The sequence below is a fragment of the Mchenga conophoros genome, linkage group LG9 (assembly GCF_057382185.1).
Source record: "Mchenga conophoros isolate Kocher_MC1m ecotype Shallow Benthic linkage group LG9, M_conophoros_male_GT1.1, whole genome shotgun sequence".
Lineage (NCBI taxonomy): Eukaryota > Metazoa > Chordata > Actinopteri > Cichliformes > Cichlidae > Mchenga > Mchenga conophoros.
The window spans coordinates 17,516,327-17,539,871 of record NC_140534.1 but is presented as its reverse complement, the minus strand read 5'-3'; the positions used below and the strand labels follow the sequence as shown (position 1 = coordinate 17,539,871).

Here is a 23,545-nt window from a genome sequence, read left to right as displayed (position 1 = left end):
CCCTGTGACCTTTTCATCTTCATCCATATCAGCTCCTCAAGCCATAAATAAATCCCTTAAGAAGCCTTTTCCTTGTTTTCCAGGGATGAAGGCCAAGGCTCTGTAGGCAGGCTAAGGTTTGTATTCATCACACAGGGGACACTCATGTAGCTTATCCAAAGTGTTCCTGCAGAGGGAGGGTGTCGGGGTGGGTGGGGAGGTCTGAGCGATACCATCTGCTTTAGCTCTGCAGCGCGAGTTGTTGATTACAGTTTGAAGAACGGGCCGTCGGCCAATCCACTTGCAGTCGAGTCCATTCACTGTCTGCATTGGTGCATCATATCTTTATTCTCTTCCCCCTCCTGCCCCCCCCCCCCTCTTTCTTAAATAGATAACTATCATATCTGATATCATATCTCACAGTACAATAATATTGAATGGGTTGCATTGTTGTATTTTGTCATGTTTCTCAGGTCTTTGTCTGAATTTCTACGAACATTATTGCTAAGGATTGTCTTATTGCATTGGAGTCACACTGGGTTAAATATGTACACTTGGGTTTTAAGGGGTATTTATTTATTATTTTCTTCTTTTTTTGGGGTTGTATGGAAGCCCCAAACGCAATTTCATTGTTCTTGACAATGACAATAAATAAATAAATACTAAATAAATACTAAATACTAAGTGTGGCTGTATCCAGCGGCGCCGGTGGACTGTCACAGTTTAAAGACTCTTGACCATCCCAGCTGACCCAGATGACCTTGTGTTTATTCAGTTATTTCCACTCCAGTCACAGACCTACAGAGCTGCAGTTTTAGTCAGCAGAACCCTTAAGAGGTTCCTGTTTGTCATACAAACAAGGGCAAAAAAGACAGTGTTTGTCATGCAAAAGGCTTTGCACATGACAAAGAATAAATAGATAATAATAATAAATAATTTTTGGAGTTCATGGGTGCTGCTGGATTTAGCATCTGCCAGGAGTGTATAACCTGTCTAAATGAATGGGCATCTGTGAAAGAGGGTATGTGAGCAACCCACAAACCTTGGTCTCGGGGTGTTTATTTGTGAATTCAAGGTCCTAGCATGGTACAACACAGATAGCTCGTAGGTTATACGCAGAGCTTTGCAGACCCACGTTTATATATTGCAGCCATTTACTGTCATCTGAAGGCTGTATCAAAAATGCAGACTAGTTTTTAGGTTAGGTCCTGCTTACTCCTTTGTGAACCCCACAACTTCTTTTCAATCAATTTGAACAAACTGCTTTTTGGAGGGCTGAATGCAAGTGTCTCTCTCTAGCTTCTGAGTGGTTCTGAGTTCCCATATGCCTTCTCTCTGCATTACCAAAGAGCTAAGCTCTCCCTCAGACATCTGCAAAGTTTTCTAAGTTATTGTGTTTGATGTGAGGATTTGCAATTATTCCACTACTTTGTAACCAATGTTTTAAATTGTGCAACAAACTCTCAGACAGAGCTATTCAGGTGGATCTTTCCTCTTTGCTCAGTTGCTAAGTGATCACTTCTTAAGTCTACAGTAGAAAGCACCACACCAAAAATCCACTGTGGATCAAAAAAAAGGTTTCAGATTAAACAACCATGCAGCTGTTTTGCATCCCAACAGTTGCTAAATTGGGTCAAAATGCAGTCCAGGTTCATCCTGGGGAGGAAGTGACCCCAATCCTTGACCCCAGTGTCTTACAATAACCGAGAACACTCAGCAGCTGTTAACATCATTTGTCAGGTCAAAAGCAGGTCGAGCTCATTGGCTTGTTTTTTTTAGTGTATCTCCACTTTTCTCCTAAATGTTAAGGGTGTCTGAGTCTTTTTAAGGACAACTGTATGCAGTATGAAGACAGATTTTGTTTGTTGCAAACAAGGGTTAGAAATGACAGATGGTATAATTTACCCTAAATCTAACATGGATCTGCAAAAGAGACCGTGAGAAGACGGAGAAGAGGATAGGACAATCTTCTTGTGTTTGAAAATAAAAATCAAGCAAAGGGCAGGATGAGACAAAGAGTGAATAAAATGTGAGTAAAAGGTGTGGAAATAAGGCTTCAATCTTGCAGTTTTGTTCCCCTTATTTCCCAGGTGCCTGCTCTTCTTCACCTCTGATACTGTATGTAAGAGTACACAGATTTGGGATTTTGTGAAAAAATAAACTCATAACCACCTTCCCAGCAGTGCAGGTGCAACCAGTGGCTACACTAAATCAGTCAAGCTCCTGAAATACCCGAGAGCCTGTACTGCGTCTGCTTCAGCTGATCCTCAGCAAGATGGATACATTGGCTCCGTTTTTACAGCCAAGGCTATAGCTTTGGACACATTTTATGTTCCATATTGTCAGTGTGTCCATGAAAATCCACTGAGACCTTTGGTATCTCAATAAGCTCTCAATAAAAAAAGAAGAAGAGGGAAAAAGAAAAAAACTGACAGATTTTAACAGAATATAGTGGATGCTAATGCAACAGATGGAAAGACTAATGCATTTTATAAGATGAAATTAGCGTATATTCTTTTTTCAAATAAACTTAAATCTTATAATGAATATTTGGTGAAACATTTATAATGACTAGCTTTCCATACCATATGGGGAATTTTTTATCTTGAAAGGGAAATCAAATCCCCAAAATGTAAGTTTGTGTCCCTAAAACAACTATTTCACCTCTCTAATAAAGAGTCTTAGACTTGCCAGATGAATCCAGTTGACTTATGGAGCTATTGTTAATGTAACCTAATCCAAAAGCAAATGTTACAACTGAGCCTTAGTTCAGCAAAGCTGTGTGTGCTAACTGTGTGTACTTTTGCATGGGTGTAAAGCTTTCCAAAATTAGAAACTGGCCTCCTCTGTCACTCTATAACAGAGGAGGTTGCACATAGCTGTTAAAAGCTTAGAAAAATCCGCAAGTGCTTGCTGGCCCTCTGACAAGGTCTTTGATCCTAACATCTGACCTGGACGTGACTTCCTCATCCAAGACTAACTGACAGCATGACGATGTTGTGTGATTTGCACATACAGAGTCTTGAAAAAAACAAATCTTCAGGATTTCAGACTTCAGGCTTTATGTTGCGATTCATCATGGAATGGGACTTTGCAATGTCAGTGTTTGACAAGTATTGGAAGATTAAGTTGTCAACTTTGTTTTGATTTTACCGCCAGCCATTGCCATAAATAATCACAGGTGTATTTCTCCCTAGATTCCAAGTGCGAGGCAAAATGAAGGTGAAAATAAGTATTCAATGCCTTTTGTTTGTCAGCAAGCTTATGCAAAAACTAATGAACCATAATTCATGAGATTTGTTCGAGATGTGGAACATGGGCAAAGGAAGAAACTGTTTAATTTTGGTGTGGATCCAGATTGCTTTGTTTAAAACTAACAGGATATGGCATTAGCCTTGGCAGAGGATGACAACTCTGAGTGCCCTTCAAACTGCTCCAGTCTTTCATGGAGCAGTTTACTCCATGAAATGTATATAAATATAGGTTAGTAAAGCAAATTGGTTTCAGCCCCTTTGCCTTGTACTGACGCTACATCCAAATTGGTAACAAATGTTGAAAATCCAAAATACCTGTCAGGATAGTTTGGAAATATATGAAATCACAAAGAATTTGCTGCTATATGACTATGCAGCTCTTATTATGGGATGCTTTTATGAGATGCTTTGATGTAAATATGATCTAAGTTCTTCCAGTCTGATCAGATTTGACCTGATCTGATGAGAAAGCTCTCAGTGATGATAAAAGGGTGTATGAAACAACTGAGATCCATTCTTATCACTTAGTTCTGTGATCTCTCTCTGCCTGCTATGAACTATAGAATTGTCAAGTAACCCTTAAGTACACAAAAGAAGACTTGATATATTAGGATAGGGACTCAGTATGAGTTGCCAGACTTTAGTCAAAAGTCAAAGTCAAAGTCAACTTTATTTGTCGATTCTTCCACATGTACAGGACATACGGAGAATAGAAATTGCGTTACTCTTCAATCCCTAGATAAATAGCAAATGAACATTTAAATATATTTAAATATAAAAGTGATTTAAAAAATGCAAGTAAAATAATTAAAAAGTAAAAATTTAAATAAATACAATTTTACATATAACAAGAAAGCTATACAATATACAATATAATGGGTAAGTGACATTGAGTGTAAACCAGGCAGAGTAGTGCAAATAGGCAAATAGTGCAAATGGAGATTTAGTAGTGTACGGTAAGAGAAAGTGTAGACCTTGGAATGAGGAAAGCAAGAAGAATGAACATTAGTAAAGCCTGACTCGCATCAGCAAGGCTGAAATATTGGGCCATACTAGCAATTTGCCAGGATCAACCAATTTGCCAGCAATTTGCCATATTGATACTGACATTTGTAATGGTCAATAAATGAAAATTTAAAAACTAAAGTAGTAAAGAAGTTAGTGGAGAATTTGATTTTGATTACAGTTCAGTCAGAACAATGCGAAGGATTTTACTTCCTCTTTGAAACATTGGAGAAAGACATATTTGCTCGATCTCTACAGAATGAGAGGAAATCAGAAAAATAACTTTATGCTAGCTGTGCAGCTGATTCGGATTAAAAATTACAACATAATAGAATCATCTAGTTAAAAACTATGTAACTTCCGACCAGACAGACCACTAGGTTTGCCTGACAAACCACAGGCACAATTTACCAGCATTTCACTGTTGCAGTTAATTTCAGGCTCTGCTTGTCAAATACATCCTGCTAACAACCACGATCCTTCCAGTAAAACCATTGCCTGTAACTTCCCCACATTCCCAAGTTTCATTGTGCTTTCATGGGTAAAGACGTCACAATAGAAGGAGGTCCATTTGGGTGGAAAGATTACTTCATGCCGTGACTATTCATGCTGAGTAAACAGAAAAACACTGCTTATTATTTCATGAAAATATGGTGAAAGCAGCTCCAGTATCGATATAAACTGAGTTTACTGCTCTTTAAAAATTATCCACCACGTATTCTGCAAAATGGTGACTGTGCCTAAAAAACCCCACATTTGGGCGTTGTGGCCCGTTCTGACTTAAAATTGAATGAAATACAAAAGAAGGTGGTGAAACATCGAGGAAATGGCATTGTTTTGTAGAATCAAAGAACAACATAGTAACTAATGATTGCTTAAATTTATGTGGAACGGCCGGATCTGCTTTGCTGTTTTTCCTCTACACTTTGCTATGAGAGGCTGTTGAAATGTTTGGGAGCGACACAATGGACGGCTTATGGCACTGACAAAACTGCTCTGTCTGACCCGAAATTTGATAAGTAATCTCATGACCCCAATTAAGTTGTCATCTCTGGTTTCTTGTTGATCTAAAAGCCTGGCCAATTATAGTTAAAAGGTAGACATTTTCAATTAAGTGCAGTGAAAACATCAAGACTGTTCTCTGGGGCTGAACTTGCTCTTGAGTTAGAAACCTTTTTGGAAGATTGATATGTTTTTCTTTCTGCTCTGGTCAAAAGAAGCTGTTGAAAGCTTTAGGGGTCTGGGCACCAGCCTGGGATGTCTGATGTTGCCTGAGGCATTGAGTGATGACAGCATTGTTCAACCAAGACCTGAAGAAGAAGAAAAACAAACGTCTCCAAAGTCACCTAGAGAAGTACTTGAAGTTTCTGTCCAAGCCTATTTGCTACTATACTACTAGCAAAGGGTTTAATCAAAAGAATTATTAAAGATTGGTTTTTCACATCAAAATCAACCTTAAATTACTAAAATTAGGAACTTTAGCAGCATAGAGTTCCACTGCCTTTACATACTTAATCAACAAATATTTAAAACAGTGGTTCTGAACCTGGGTTCGATCGAACCCTAGGGGTTCGGTGAGTTGATCTCAGGCACGCATGCACGGCTCATTTTGTGCACCAGTAAAAAACATATCTATGTCTTGAATTTGAAAAATATCATATTTTATTTTTCACTAAAGAGGGGTTCAGTGACTGCGCATATGAAACTGGTGGGGTTCGGTACCTCCAACAAGGTTAAGAACCACTGGTTTAAAATAACAAGAAAATGTGACTGTATCCTTGTGTTTTATCTCTTAACCCAACACTGAGGATAATCAGAATGTGATAGCAAAGCTAAAAAGCTTTAAGGCTAAATAGAACTACTTTTAGTTAACAAACATATTCATGTTAGCTTTTGGATTGCTTTGCTTGACAGCAAAAAAGATATTTCTCATTTTCAAACTGTGGTGATACAAGTACGAAGTGCAGTTTTATCAAAAGTGGACAAACACATCTAAAACACATAAGTTGGTGGAGAAATAATCAAACAAACACTTCTCTGCTCAGACTAAAATGGGGTCATCTTAAATGTTTCAGAACTGAGGGCAGCATTGTGCTACAGAATTATGGGTAATCTAGCACTGGCGAGGATGACAGAGCACACAGAAATGGAGAACACCCAAGTGCTCGTCCTCATCAACACTCGAGCATTTTGTATGGACATTTAGAAGCCCCGTGGGAGTATCAGAAAATGTTCTGACCATTTCAGATGTTTTATAATTACACTTGATTGACAAAAATTGCAGAGAACGCAATAAGTGTGGACATGCCTTGAGCTTAAATGATGCCGGATACAAGAAAAACAAATTCCATCGTTCAATACATTTCAGCCAGAGACGTACAAAACAAATGTGACTCATTACAAGCCCAAGACTTCAGTCAAAGCTGGAACAACTGAAGAAATCAGATTCTAGATGTTTGACTTGATTTGTAAGAGCACACAGGCTTGGGGTTATGTTTACTGCCCTCTAAAGTAGCCCACTTAAAACCCACAACCAAGCTCCAGTCAAACACTTTTTCTTTGTAAATGTGGAAATGATCCTTAAGCTTGCATATCCATTGTTCATTGTATCTTGCCTGCTCTTAAACCACCTCATATGCTGCAACAAAACAGATTTACTGTCACTTATTTATTTATTCATTTATTTTTGATGGAAAATGATGGAAAGATACTTATGGTTTTAGCGAGGCATGAAAGAAATAGTGTAGCACGTGCACCAACATAGGCACTAGGAGTGCTAATAAGAGCTTAAGACCAAGAACAGCAGCAGAGAGCAAACCACAAACCAAAGTGAGAAACTGACACGGACCATTTCTTTTATTATTGTTGATGATTGCATGTTAAAGAAAGCAAATAGAGAGAAATGGCATGAAAGACTCAAGAAGAGAGGGCCTGAAACTGAGACAGATGTTTGTTGATGTTTACTTGCCAGTGGAGGTGAGACAATGAAGGTAAATTGAAACCAAACCATCAGCTAGGTTTGTGTTGCGATTTTCAGGAAGTGAATCGACAGCGTGCTCACAAACATCCCAGCTGCAGACCAGCTGAGTGTACACAGACACCGCCGCTAATCCCACCACCCACTGTGAAATAATCGAGATCCTCCCTACAGATTCTCTCCGGGAAATACTTCTTCTACGACTTCTCACCATTGCCTGTGTTTATACTGATCTCACAATGTTACACTTCGGGGTGGCAAATAGAAACACCCATCCTGCTCTAATTTCAGTGAAATTCATCAAAAAAAGGCATCATGCAGGCTTCCTTTTAGGAATCAAGCAGGTGGTGTTTACATGGGGTAAACACAAGAACAAGGCAAGAAAAGTTAAAGTATTCAAAGTTCAGGTTTCTGCGGTGACGAGTTTAAACATGAGAAGTTCTTTGAAGTCTGGTTTTCTTTTTGTTGTGCTGATGACCACAAGCCATCTATCAGCTAGACAGGAGGCAAGAACCATGGAGGTTCAAGGCTGGGACAGTATACCAGTACAACAGCTGAACTGTGACTCAGTACACCCTACTTAAAGTCTGCCAAGCGTGAGCAAAGATAAGAAAAAATTGAAAAAAAGCAAAACAAATTGGATTACACAACCAAACATATGTAGACACCATATGTATACCATACCTCCGTCCTGCATAACACAGAGATAATGCATGATTTGGTGTGAAAGAATTCAATAGCTTGCACAGAGCCCTACTTCAATCACACGCCTTTGGGATGAATTGCAACAGCATCATGCTTTATCGCCCATCATCAAAGCCCAACTTTACTTTTGTTCTTTTGTGTCAGAATGAGAGAGGATCCCTGCAGCCAAAATCCTGCGTGAAGCCTTTGCAGAAGAGTGAAGTCGGTCCCAGCAGCAGATAAATGTCGGTCACTTTGGAGTGAACGGAAACGTACTACCTTTTCAACAATTGCGGATGATTAGTTAAAGAGTCGATGTTAAAGTGCCACCTTCAGTCCCCTTGGCTGATGGAACAAATTGGCTCAGAATGAATGAGCAACACATTCTTATCTTCACTAACATCATCATCCTGGTTTAAAGCAGGAAACAAGCTCGAGGGTAAAGGTGGTCTTTTTTTAGAGCGAAGGAAAGGAAAACTGGAAAGGAAAGGATGCCTCATAAATCTATCCTCACTGATGACTCCTCTGTCATTACAAATGCCCTCCTCCTGCAGCACACACGGTAACAATGTGCTACATACCTATACAACAACATCCCCTTATACAGGCAAGTATGCACTACTAAACAAAAACCCAGTAATTTTCTCATTGCTATCCATACAGAAAAAGCACTGTGGTACATTAATGACACCCCCAATCCTCACATGCAAGCATGTTTTTGAGACACAATGCAGTTGTTCACTCTATGACTTCATCACAGACTCAGATGCTCCTTTGCACTATGACAGGGCATGCCTTCTCGCTCGTCCCCACACAGCTGAACAGACACCTGCTTGTTTCGACTGTATCTTTCCGGCCTGACGGACAATTTCCATACTGTTAGAAATTCCATGTTTTCACCCATTGGCCTTCTGTAGTGCAAAAGCCAGGAAGCTGGCCTCTCCCAGAAAAATAAACATGGCGATTCAGACCACATTACATTGACATTAATTGGAGTTTTGATTCACCTCTAAGCCCTTCTGACGACAGCCTTTCATCATCCCATTGCCTACACGAACACAGCAAGACTTACAGGTTTAGATTCTGAGTCATACTTTATGCAACATACACAAACACATAATGTATTGTGGTTCAGCAACATCTGTTTATAGCTATAACCATACTTAACTACTGTGATGTTCCAGTACTTACTGCCGAGCAAGTTTTTTTCTCTGGCTTTTGCCATTAAACAGCTCTTCAAGGACAGACAGCAAAGGTACTTTCTCAAAGGTACTTCAATAACAGGGGTTTTCATAAAAGAAGATTTTTCTTAATATTTTTTCAGTTACCTTCCAATCAAAGAAATCCAGTTGTAGCATCTACAGCAGAAGTGATGCACAACCCATGAATGGTCAACCAGGATGTCACTTAAGATTTGGCCACAGTTAAAAAAAAAAAAGTACATTTAACACACTTCTTTGTTGGGTCCTACAGTACCTACTTTGATTGCATATGTGTGTTCACAGCTTAGACTGTATAAAAACTAGACACAGCCACAGTGACATCTTTGGTCTCATTACCATATTGGGGTTTCTTGTGTGATGTCATGTGCACATAGCTTAGTAGTGGTAGCAACCAAAGCAATCACAATCTGGTTGGGAAATACATGTCTGTGAAGGTTCTCAGTCATCCAGTTGGGGAATACACATTTTCCCTCGGTGATTGGCTGTCTGTAGGCCTGGGGCTTTGGAAATTATTTTCCCAGGACTGCCATCAACCTCTAGCAACAAATCACAACCGGACTGGGAATACTCATTTTTCCCACATGACCGGTGGTTGTCAACTGGTTAAGGACCAGTCTCTAGGCCTGTGTGACTGGTGTCTTTCTCACTTGATCGTACATGGTCACTGTGATTGTCACACATCCAGAATGGCTAACAAGTTCATGTCACATGGTCTTATATCTGCAAAACATAAAAACGTACAGTTTTTGTACCTCCTTGTTGGCTTCATGGCTACATGTGCCTGAATATTAAAGACACAACAGTCCAAAAGCAGCAAAAGGATAGAGACCAACAACTAAATTTCAGCTAGTAGGGAAGATACATAGCTAATGTTCATGGCGATACCACTTCTAGCTAGCTATCAACGTTGTTTTGCTGTTTTTTGGTTAATATGCATTTTATCTTCAACATCCTAGATAAATCTGTGCTAAAGTAATACTACAGTAACACTACAGTAAGCTGCAGTATCTGTAGCATACATAGTTGTAAACATTTCTAAAATAAGTTAAACAGCATGGCAATCATGGTTAAAGGCTTCAGTCATAATGTGACTTTGTGCACAACTTGTGTGATCTCAGGCAGCACTATATTGTCAACATTTACACAGTACACTAGTAGTGTACTACATAGAAGTCTATTAATGCAAGTCTCTGAGATATGCTGCCAAAAGAAAGGGTTTATGGGAATCTATAGCAGGGGTGGGACATTTTGACCCAACAGAAACAGAATTCATACCAAGTGATGCAAAAATTTAAAAAAAAAAAAAATCAGCCAAATTTTAAGGAATTTCCCAAACAAAACCACATGTCAGAATAATTTTGGGCAAAAAAATTGTCATGGGATTAATTGTGTGACCACAAGGACTGTCTGTATCTGTGATTTTCATGCACATTAGACTTTGCAGAGATTTCGCACGGAAAAAGAAAGGACTTTGATCTGCTAGTAGCACTATAAAGACAAACTCCTGGGAATAATAGAATTCATCATTAAGGGAAAAGCTGAACAAAATGTCATAACAAAGTACGGACGTCTTCAATCTGTGTTTTTCTTTTTCTCTCTCTCTCTCTCTCTTAAATGTCATTAAGAAAAACAATCTATTTTATATTGAATAAGAGTATTGATATTTTCCAGACACAAACAGCAGCGACAGTCGGTAAAGGAGTCAAAGCGCAGAGCTGTTTGATCCTCTTCATCCAGTGCTGGATTAAAGACCAAGGAAAAGAAAACAGTTGACAACATCCAACAAAGTGTTTGCAGCTCCAGTATTGAGGATGAAAAAAACCCTTTGATGGCCAAAGCTTTGATTTAAAGGAGCGACAATGGATGTTCAGATAAGAATTAATGAGAGGTTTAGTAAAGATCAGTTATCTTAGGAATTTGAACTTGCCAACATGCTCCATCAATTTCCAAAAAAAAGACTTAAAAACCAAGAAGGGAGGTCAAGGTGACATTAGCGATCACACCTTTATCTTCCCACACAGAAACTTGAAAGTGTAAACAGCCACAAGAATGGTTCAACTCTTATCTCAAGAAGGGACACATGAGGCCACATAGTCTTATGCCTAAATGACTATAAAAGAGGGTGAATAGGTCATTTTCCAGTGTCTAAATGTTTAGGATAACTCCTCAGCGTCGACTAGGTGAGACATTTCAGACATATCCTGCTGGGAGGAGACCCCAGAGTGAAGAAATTACATCTCTAGGCTGACCTAGAAATACCTCGAAGACCCCCTGGAAAGGCTGGAGGCAGTGGCTGGAGAAAGGGATGTTTGGGTATCACTGCTTGGACTGATGTGCTTCACACTCGGATAAGTAACAGAAGACAAAATGACAGGTTGATACATGTAATAGTTTGCAGAAACAACTTCTAGAAGTGCAGATTTAAAGTGTGAAAAGTACAGAAATTTTTGGATTTTGTACAGCCATTTTTAACGTGCAGTTTGTGGTTAGATAGGTGTTTTGTCACAAAGTCTTGAAGGTAGACATGTGCAAGATTTTCTTCTGTTTATTTGGTCACCATGAAGTTCAAAGAAAAACTAGTGAGCATATTTGGTCTTTTTCATAACCTGCACAACCATGGTGTGAATTCTGTGCATGCGCATCTTTTTGCTATGTAGTACTGGAAATAATGTAATGTTTGCCTTTTAGATTATAAAAGGCAGTCTTGAACTGAAACAAACTAGAATTCTGATGTGATTTGCTAAACTTTTCCTGAGCCAAAACCAAAAGGTATACAAGACTAAGTGCATTAGCAAGCTAAAGCAAACGTTTGATTTGTTATGGCAGTGCTTCCAACAGTTAATTAATTTTCATGTGAGTTGAACATCTCAGAGGAAAACACGTGTCAGTTACAGCACATCATTGCAGCATAAAAAAGCAAAGGCAGCATTATTTATACTGTGTAACCTCGTATGGCCCATTGGCAAATTTGTCACGGTTTATAAACACGTGGATGTGGTCAAAGAAACAGCTGGCCTCTCTTAACATTCGGTGGTAGTCAGAGTGATATCACCTGATTGTTTCCTTTTTGGTGACAGCTTTTGTGCTCGGACCTCGCTGTTGTGATGTTTCCCAAGAAATACAAGCTCAGTATTTTATGAGTTGACTCACTTGTCTGCTATGTCATCTTGTGGATGGAAACTGGACATTTATTATTTTAATCGGAAAATGTTACAGACTTTTAAAGCCTCAAATGTTGTATGTAGGGGTTTTTTGCTTAGCTATGAAATCACAGTTGGACAGGGCTGAGAATCTCCCTATGAAGTAGTTTTAATAACAGTCTTAATAATCAAAAGCTGACATGTTACCTCTGTTCAAGCCCACAATCTAGATGACCCACATCAAAACTGGAGCCAAACCAGGATCTCATCAAGTCAGAATCAAGACCAAATGGATGTGGAAATATTACATATTGCTATTACATAATGCTTCCTTATAGTCAGTGTCAGCATGCATGTATTATTAAAACTATGATTAAGACTGGATCTACAGGTTTTATTGTCATATAATAGAGTGAATTTCATCAGCTACTATGAAACCAAGGCTTTTGGATTAATAAGAGTTACACTGAGATCTTCCTCTTTTTATTGGTTAATGCAGCAATAATCCAGCGGCTTCCAGCTAAAATTAGGAGCTACAGAAGCCTGGTACTTCCACAAAGATTTATTTCCATTTCCATTGTTTTCATCACACTTGAAGTCTTCATCTGACACTGACAAATCATGATACCTCCCCAGGAAATATATCCAGCACTGTGCAGCTAAGCCTCCAGCTACAAAACCAATCTTTGGTGGTTTAACACCAAAGTAGTTTTTGGAGAAAGGTTGACATTTCAGTGAGTTAAATCAACTCTTTTATACTTGAGTGACCTAAACTGAATCTATCGTTTGGTTCTTTTGCCAGTGATAATCTTGAGGTCAGTAAAAGTTGCTTGTTTTATTGCACCCTGTTTGTTACTCTGATGCAAGTCTAACCTCATTACCCTGATGACCTTCACAGAGCAAATATGAGATAAACAGAAAACAGGCCTGTGTTTACCAGGAGAAAAAATGCTTTGCTTTGGTGTGAGAATCAATCTCTTTTAAATTCTGTTTTATTTTGCAACACGTTTATATATTTAAAACTTGAGGTTTTCTTCTGGCTCAACATTTTCTCATTCAAAACAGCTTCATACAAAAGTCAAATGTGGGTCATGTGTGCAAACTAGAGATGGCACGATACCACTTTTTTATGTCCGATACCGATACCGATATCATAAATTTGGATATCTGCCGATACCGATATGAATCCGATATAGTGTTTTTTAACCAACAAAACTGTTTTTTAAAATATCTTGCTGCATTTTGTATAAGTTCATACTCAAGTTTAAAACAACAACTACACTAAAGCTATTCTGTTATACCTGTATACAAAAAAAATATTTCATAGTTCAGCAATACTGATCAATCTAATAAACTTAAACCTACACCATCCTCCCTATTCTGGTATTTTAAAGAGTACTTAGCGTAAATATTAAGCAACCTAACTAATAGGGTTCCAACTCCCAGCAGCAACAAAAATAAATAAATAAAAAATAGGGAACCACCCCTCACACTCCACCTCATGATGCTTAATCGACGTAATCAACCTTAATTTGATGCAGTGTGAAAAAAAATGCACAGAAATCAATTATTTTTCAAGAAATATTAAATAGATTCAACATCTTTCTTCAACAAAATTGCAGACTGCACAGATGGTACCTTCCCAAAGTAAAAAGTACTATAGCTTACTAGGGTATATATATTAGACTTAATAGTCACTATATACAGTAATTGACTTCTATTCATTTTACATCAAATTAAAACTTTGTGTGTCAGATAATTATTTATTAAAAGCTAGACATTTTAAATGAGAATAAGAAAGAAAAGTATGTCTTTGTGCCCCCTTTTCCCTGTTCATGCCCTATCGGCCCCCCTGGCTAAACTTTGCTAGATCCGGTGTAGAAAGAAATATTAAATAAATTCTAACAACAGCTTATCAAGCTTAAACGTTCTGCTGTTGTTCAGCCGCTGGTTTCCTCTTTCTGGTGCAAAGTGGGCCAAAAACAAACAAGAGAGACTCACGACAGAAAAGCCGATCACCTGATCATTTAAGCAGTTTCACGATTGAAGTAGCAGCCGGAGAGCGAGAGGCAGTCACTTGTTAAGCTTAACGCAGGAATGCTTTACAAACATTCAGAGATGGACTTACACACTTGCTTTACTTCTCTCGGGGATAACTTTGTCGGAGATGAAATGCCAGGTTGCTAGCGAAGCTCCACATGCTATCCAGACCACCAACAGGTCCGGCATGCCACAGCCGCTCTATCACGTGATGCATACTGCTCCGACTGCTAACGTTCTGAGGTGAGTTACGGCGTGTTGCAAGTTTTGCGAGGTGCTTTCGTGATATTTAATGGATCGGATTACATTTTTTATTTTTCTCCGATATCCGATCCAGTAATTTAGGTCAGTATCGGACCGATACCGATACGTAATATCGGATCGGTCCATCTCTAGTGCAAACCACAGTCATCCCCCACCCTATTTTTTCCTATATCGGTAATATACTTCTAACAACACCCTTTAACCTCTCTAAGGACTTGCATCATGACAATAATCTTGTGATAATCATCGCCACCATTGTCTTCATCATAATCACCCTGATCACTATAATTACCCTCAGCACCAAGTTCAGTGTAATCACCACATTCTCTTATACTCACATCATCAGCCACACTGTCTTATCATCCTTCATTGTTCACTGTCCTGGACGTTTATTTTGCTTCAGATAATTAAAACCATTATCATTGGACAATAATTACCATGTGGACACCAGCTGGAGAGCTTTGCATGCGTGTACTCATTTTGACGTATATAAACCCATGCATGTGCAAGTGCACATACAGAGTTGCTACTCTATATATGCATATGCACTCATTAGTGAAGATTGAAAACAGGGAGTACCCTGGCAGGTATTCATTTATTATTATTTTGGATATGAAAACAATAGGGCTGATATTTGGATCCTTTTCATCTTGGACCAAAGTGGTTTTACAATTTATTTTTGTAAAATAAATTGTAAAACCATTTATTTTTTACAATTTATTTTAAAGAGTTTACTTATTAAACTCTTTACTTTAATAAGTAAAGAGTTTCTTTACTTATTAATGGGATTTTCAAAATGGTGTTCTCAACATATTTAACTTCAAATTTAATAGAAAATCTATACGTCTACACATTCAACACAATGTCCCATTTTTAAAACCCTGAGCATGTGTAGCCTTCCATATATTGGATTTTTGGATCCTTGAAGTGACCGCTCCAAGTTATCAGCTCATGTCAGGACGTTGCGTTACGAAGATTCATCACACAGGCACATACTGTATCAAGCGTCTTTAACCACAATTACCTGCACAGCAATCATTTTGTGAAATTATTGCACTACAAGAAAACCTTGAAAGATAACAAAATCTTTAAAAGGCTTTAAAAAAGTGACTATTGTACATTCATCTCTCTCACAAATGTTATGACGGATGGTAATTAGCAATATATTGTATACTAAAGCTGTTTTATATATAAACTTTTGCTGCAGACCTGGACATGATAACATGGGAGTCTGAAAACTGACTCACTTTTGGGGCTAGCTTAAATTAGCCAATCAAAGAACTGCAGTTTTTGGCACTGCTATGTTGGCTTAACTTTTTAGCCACTTGGTTAGTTCAAATGACTCATGTAACTTTAATACATAACTTATTTATTCATTCACTGACAGATGTTGTAATGTTCCAGTCATGGAATTTCTCTTTGTGTTTCCAGCTTTTAGTTCTGATGCTTCCAGCTGAAAACCATTCTCACACATTAGTAACAGACATAGCTAAGAAAAGCAGTTTGCACTATTTCACACTAAGAGAAAGGATTATATCATTTTCTCCTTTTTGAAATCATGCACAGAAACGTGAATGTTGCCACAGCGACAGCTCTGTTTAAGGATATTTACAACATGCAGCTTGGAAATATGTGTCCCTGGTGCTCTCTCGGGCAAGTGAGCCAGCGTGCGCAAGCACACTCTGCTTTTTTCCCCCTGTCTTGAAAAAGTGAATCATGGCAGAGGATTATAAATATGGCAAGAACACAAACAGCCTGAGAATGGAGCCTCTGGCTCACCCAACATCTGCAGGATCTACAGTAAAGGAAACTGGACAATGAAATCACATTTTTGAAAATTTGTTTTAGCACCACCCACCTCCTCACACACATCAACACCAGTTCAGCTTGGATGCAGAGCACATTTAGAGCTTGTTTTCATTCCCACGCGATTATATTCCATTTATCTCTTAAGAGGACATGCTTATTAAAAGTGGTCACACATTTTTTTAAGCCAGCAGGAGCATAGGTTGTGTTTAATTCCTAATATAAGCAAGACCACTAAGCTCCATAAGGGCCACATTAGGTAACGAGACCCTGTAATCATTTAGCTAAGCCTGGACAATGCTGCTCTTGTGACATGGGGGTCTTTGTGGTTTACACAGGTCAAGCTATCCTTACAGATAACTGCAAAATGCTAATCTGGATTCCAGCACACTGACGAAAGCAGTGATGGTATATTGGCCTGTCTGTCTGAAGCGTAGCATGAAAACTAATAAAGTGAGGCTCTCAGAGATAATTGGCAATGACTGTCATCTATGACATGCACCTTCCAATGCTCAGCATTGCATCATCTTCACTCACTTAATTATGCAGTGCTACTGAGTGCAGAGCTTTTCTGTCAATACGTACATTGTGAGGTTTTACTGGTATCCAGTTGCAATGGAAAAGAAAATCTGCAAGTCTTCCAGCACTAATTGGAAACATGTTAAAGTGTCCTGAGTGATGTATTAATCACTACAAAGAAAATCTAGGTTTAAGCTGTGAAAACAGTCTCCAGAAACAGCAAAGCACTGCACACGGGATCAGAGAAACAAGTCAGCCAAGAAATAACTCAAGAAATAATATGGAACAGAAGCCTAAAGGAGTCTCCCTGGCTTGCATCAATGCTATAAATTTAAAAGCACTGGTTTGCCAAAGAGTTTGGGAATGCCAGTATGTGTCCACATCCATCCATCGCACCTCCACCTCATCCTCCCTAAATCTGCATTATAATCAGTGTTGTGTAAGGTGACTCAAGAACCATCCCAACTGAACTTAGGCACCAGATCTTCTGATGATCAGCTGGTCTGTGATCACATTGACTTCAATTGGGCTTTTATGAATAGGTCTGCAGGTGGGTTGAACTGGCCTAAAATATACCCAAGTAGAGAATAAACTTTAGAGAGTGGTGACAATTATGTCACACCAATGGTAGCCTAGTTCTCCTCAGTGTAGGGCAGTATATGTTTCTTCATTAGACATTTAAGGCTCCTTCATGTATCTCCTGCTCAAGTAAACCTGGTCTTATAACACCAATATAAAACATCCCCTAGGATGTCAAACTGGGGCCACATTTTGAACACCACTTCAAAAAACAGGCTTAAACTCTCAAGACATCTCCAGGGTCTTTGCACTTTAATTATCACCAACATGTGAGTAAAGAGCCTAGAAGAGTTGTAGTGAAAGGGAGAAACAACAGCCAGAGACTTAAAAGAAATCTTACGCTGTCTTTTTAAATGTGGTCAAATATACAACATTGAAAGCTGAAACATCAACATTTCTATTACTTGAACATTAATTAAATCTAAAATGTCCTAAACTACTCAGCTAACCACATTATCAACAGAATAATATTTACACACACTTTTTTTTAAGTAACAGAAAAGTCCCTTTCAGGACTAGAGAGCAACTGCTCCATCATTCATATTCAACAGCTGAAAAACCTCTGAACCAGCAGAAAGTTTGCCAACAGTAGGAAAAAAAACCAAAAAAAACCCAAACAAACAACAAGGAAAAAAAAAAAAAAAAAAAAAGCCACATACCGTCCAGCAGCTGATAGGCAGACGAGCAATGGCAGCAGAACCGGAGGGCAAGGAGAAATAATCCAAAGAGCCAGGGAAGAATGCTGCACAAAAAACACAATTTAGGAATAAGAAAACTTGCTAAAAGTTCATCAATTCAACTTCTTTACAGAAAACACAGTGGGTTTCATTTACCGTGGAGTCATCTTTAGTGTTGGTGAGTTTATGTCCATGCTAAAGTTGCCCCGTTTCTATGTGGTGCTGATAGAGACAGTGAGAGAGAGAGAGAGAGAGAGATGGAGCTCACTCTGCCTCGCTCTCATTCACTCCAGACTAAAAACTGCTCTTTCCTCCTCCTCTCTCTTGCCCCCTGATTCTCTCTCGCTCGCTCTCTGGTTCTCAGTCAAACAAAGGCAGCTTCAGTGAATCGGGACTCAAGGGGCCCTCGTAAAGCTGAAATCTGACTCCCAGCGTCTCCTCTATGGACCACCGCTTTCTAATCCAGCCCTCCCCTCAGACATCTCAACTCCAGATCCAAATTAACACACTCCAGTTAAACCACCCCCCCTCCACCAGAGACACACACCAACTTTTCTACTGCTCCCCTTCACTGGTGTGGTTTCTCTCACTTTCTCAGCACTTGGGAGCACTTTTTGTGTGGCCTTGACTTGCTGGGGGAAGACACTGTAACATCTGCAGCATTCAAAGCTTTCTTTAAGCAAAGACAAGAACTTCTGTCAGGGTCAAAGCAAATATTCAGATAGCTTAGAGCAGAGCTTACATTATTTGTTGGCATCACTTCAGTGCGTTCTCTTTGTCAGGTTCAGCCCACCAAAAGCAGAATCCCCTAATCCACAGCAGCACCTGGATTATTAGAAGTCTGGTTCTCCTTCCAAACAAATATTGGCACGGAAAATAATTTTTTCTTGTCATTTTGAATGAAATTTAGTTTCTTCTTTTTTTTGTGTCCCGTTTGGATCTTTAGCCATCAGAATTGTTGTCTTAAGGCCAAGAAAGATGCCAAGCGGATTTATTTTACCAAGTGGATCATCATGGCCTTGCCATATTGGTCCATTTGATTGACCTTTATTATAATTATGAATTTATTTTATTTTCAGTTCCTACAAACGGGACAGACATGACTGGGGGATAGGACAGGGAGAAAGAATGAAAGAAAGAGGGAGAGAAAGAAAACCAAAGGGGAGAAGAGACGGTGAGAAGGGGGGGAAGAAATCCATCTTTTATTTTGACTTCCAAATCACTGCTTTGTCCTCCATAGACACACCCTTTCAGCTCTTCCTGCAGCAGGTCATCGTGGGCCATGTTAGGAGTTTTGTCTCCCCAGCCTCTTGTAGGTCTTTCCTGGGTTCTACCCTTTGAACATGCCTGGATGCGCCCAGAAGGAAACCCGATCAGACGCTTAAAAGCATCAACTTTAAGCCTCTCATACGTTTAAACGTTTTACCGTCTCCTCAAGGGTGAGCTAAAACCCCCTTTGAAGAAAAGCTCAGCCGTTTGCATGAAATATAATGATATCACACCTACCCATCCTATATTTTCAAGGCACAGAGGCACTTCATCACATTGAATCACTCATTAGCTGAATGTTGTTCCAGATTCTTTCACCCTACTTTAAACCCTGGTGACTCCTATAGTTTCCAAAAGACTTCTGGTTATATAGAAATCTGGGTATGGGAAAACAGTTATGAACTTGGGTCAGTAGTTTCAGGTCATATTGAATACACTATAAGGTTAATTTAGGGTTAGGGGGTTAGGATTGGGGGTTAGGGTAAGGGTTTGTATTCATGAGTGAATCATAATTGTTGCTTACCATAAAAGTCCTCATATTTGGAGCTGCCTTCTTGATACAAAGGTTTTGTTTTGGTTTTTTTTTACTTTCAGTCCACCCCTGATCTGCCAGTGCATTCACTGTCTAGGGCATCAACTAGAAATTAAATCCAAAAAATAACAACATTTAGCACATTTCTCAATTTAGAGATTTTTTGTGAACTTTGCTTCTGTTTTCACTCGCTATTTAGTCAGTTTTAGGCATCAGAGCTTCTTGACTAGGTTCATGAAAAGGGGTAAACATTATTCCTACACTTTGAAAATCAGCACTTAAGGGTTTCCATTGACTCCAAGAACCAGTATATGTCTCATCTCTCCATTGGCATGACCAGGTGCATCTCACCACTGACACTAAAGGACACCTGACATGCCAGCTGCTTTGACAAAATTGCACTATTTCACAGCTCACAGGCTGACTGCTACCCATCAAAGTGTGCTTAAACTACAATATCTAACTCACCGTCAAAAACAGTAAACTCATCAGATCCTGAGATTGCTAAAATCCACATTTTTGGGCGTCTTATGATATAAAAATAAAGTCAGAATAGCAGAAATAGCAGACAATGTGGCACACACTGCAAAGGAATTTTGTGATAATAGGTTAATCATTTCTGCTTGTGATAACACCTCTGGTGACTCATCAGACCCAGTGTCTGGACTGAAGAGCACTTCATACGGGAGCAAAATGGAATCTGCTTTAAACAAACGCACGCAAACCCCCGCCGGTCTGTCTGCAGGAGCCAATGTGGTCGAGGGGAGGACAGATAAGGATGTGTTCAGACCTTGCTTCTGACGGCTCAGACAGATAAGAGCCATCATGGACTGTGAGTGATGCTATTAGTGAGGCAGAAACTATGATAAGCTTTATTCACATAACTGACATCATACTGACTGACCAGCGCTTTCATGAGATGCTGAGTGTCTTTTTACCCATATCTTTCCTTCTTTATGCGATCTGTTATACTAGATAATTTGTTAATGAGGATTTATTCCATTAAAATAAAAAGCTGTCTTGGATGTGAAGTTGCAGTTGTCCAGCTGTAAAAGGGCAAGAGGCAAGGTACACCCTGAACAGGTCACCTGTGCATCACAAGGCTACAGAGAGACAGATTCATAATTAAATTCACACCTATGGCCAATTCAGAATCACCAGAATCATGAAAGTCTTTGGACTTTGAAAGGAAGCTGGAGTAACCAGAGAGAACCCATAGAGACACAGGGAGAACATGCAAACTATAAAGCCTAAAATCCAGTAAAGAAACAGGCTATCCATAAGTACATCTACAACAAACCACAAAAACTTTCCCTAACCTAATACTAAACCGAAAACATCTCAAACAACAGATATAAATGAGTTACTGTTATCAAAGTTTCATGAGGGGAATCCATAACCATAGCCCTAAAAGAGATCTAACCAAATATAGGGTACGTGTCCAACCTTCTCCACTAGAACAATCTATTGCCAGTGACAGTAATATGGGCTGAAATTACATTTACTCTAAAATGTATTTCCCAGTCCAAGGTAATCCCTGTTTGTTCTTTGAACATACTGTTTTCAACGAGAACAGTCATAAAAGAAAACAGTTATATGGCCTATTAAAGTCTGGTGGTCATGTGGATACTGATGCTGTGCAAATAAGCCCCTCTTTGTACACGAACTAGAAATTTCCAAATGACATCTGAAACAAAAGTGGTGAAGATTCGATTTATAAACTTGTCAGAAAAGCTCTTTTTTAAATTAATGTTTGTTCCTGGCAAAATCCTGACTGAAAAATACAGTGACCAACTTTCTGTGCTGCCAAGATTACTTATTACGCCCCCTCTCCACCCACGAGCACCTAAGATTTTTCAGAGCTCTCCATAGTAGTCTGTGTATTTTGAAGTAAACAGAGTGAAGGGAGAATTCTTCGTGATGTTAGAAACACAAAGACAAGGAGCAATAGACCGCCGTTTCTATGCAAAGAAAACAGTAACAGAGAGAAAGGGATTTCAGTCTCTGGGTGGCAGCAGCTTAAAAGGGGTCCAGTCTGAGGTCTTGCTGGTATGAGTCAGTAAGATACCAGATCGTCATCCCTCTTTAGGTAACAGCTCTGAGAAAGCAGGCCGAGCTGCCCCAGATGACATCAAAAAGCACCAAAAGAAAACATCTGCTAACAGCGCCTGGCTTTCAGTTTGTAAAGAATAGACTTTTTTAAGGGAATTTCCATGTTCAGACTTAACTGTCTGTGGTTTGAAACAGACTGCAGTGCTGCTGAAAAACAGTCAGGGATTTTTAATAAGACAAAACCACCAAGAGTCTAAATGGATTGTGATATGAAACAGTCAAAAAATCTGCCTTTACTTTGATGATATTTGAACTGCCCTCAATCGATGTAGAGAGATCTGATAACAGAAAGAGTGTTGTAGAATAAAGCAGGAGGACGCCCCGAGAGCTGATAAATGTTGAACAAATGTGGAATGGGCTCAAAAACATGCTCGCAATTTCAATAGTCCTTATCTTACCTCCTCTAACCTTCAGATAAAAGCAGTGAGAACAGTGATGATAAATGCTATAAGGAGAAAAACACAGAGAGCAGGTGAGATCTCTCTGAAGTGATCCATACTGTCACCAAGATGATTCTTTTAACTGCTTTTTCTTTTAGAAAACAAATTTAACTTGAAAGGTTTTCACGAAACGATTTCAATCACACTGGCCAATTTGGAGACTTAATTAATCTTTCCCACACATTTTGTACATGCAGAACAATTAAAGGTCCACCTTTTGCATTGAGAAGTGCTTTAATGGTATGGTATAGATTCAACAATTTGGCAACACCATCCACGATGTAAATCTCCACCACATCCCACAGATGCTTGACCAGGTTGCGATCTGGTGACTGTGGAGGCCATTTGAGTACAGTGAACGGTGAATATGGGCTCATTGTGGTCATAAAGAAATGAAGACAGTTAGTAACAATCCTCAAGTAATCTGTAATCATGCACAGTTGGTACCAAGTAACCCGAAATGCCAAGAAAATATCCACAGCATCATTACACCACCAACAATGTCAACCATTGATTCAAGGTGGGATAGATCCATGCTTTCATGTTGTGAATGCCCAATTCTGACCCTACCATCTGAATAGTGCAGCAGAAAAAGACTAGTTGTCTAATTCTGGCAACATGTAGTCGAAGTTCCTCATTCTTGCTGCTGTAGACCCTCTGCTTTAATGTTTAACATGCTCAGAGATGCTCTTCTACATAATTTGGTTGCAATGGTAGTAGTAGTTGAGTAGCTATTCTCTTTGTAGGTTTAAAAGGAGTCTGGCGATTCTCCTTTGACCTCTGGCATCAACATTGCATCTGCTAACCATGTATTTGATAAGCACCTCGTCAGAGCTGTGGATGCTGGTCTTTGAGTCATCCTTCTTGACTGGTGCTTTTTCAATATCTCTCCTAATGGTTCAGAGTTCAGACTACTCCTTTTTGAATGCTACCCAGTGTGCAGATAATCTGCAAGCATTGCATCAAATTAGATTGCCAATAAACTCTGCAGCTAAATTCCTCCTAAACAACTTTTCAGTTTCTTCTGTCTGAAGTCTTCATATTC

General features: G+C 39.2%; 1 protein-coding gene across 3 annotated transcripts in view; it reads right to left on the bottom strand.

Moving 5' to 3' along the window:
* The window catches only part of LOC146567105 (collagen alpha-1(XV) chain-like), a 59,367-nt gene extending 40,811 nt beyond the window's left edge, over positions 1–18,556 (bottom strand). For 2 of the 3 annotated variants that reach the window (XM_085286709.1, XM_085286710.1), the window contains exons 1-2: positions 18,304–18,555; positions 18,130–18,212 (exon numbers count right to left, since the gene is read on the bottom strand). In XM_085286709.1, coding sequence (XP_085142835.1) covers positions 18,130–18,212; positions 18,304–18,341 — 121 coding nt within the window. In that variant the 5' untranslated portion in view covers positions 18,342–18,555. Of the gene's footprint in view, positions 1–18,129; positions 18,213–18,303 lie in introns of all 3 variants that reach the window. The other variant, XM_085286711.1, reaches the window with a different exon arrangement.
* Positions 18,557–23,545: the final 4,989 nt, after the last annotated feature.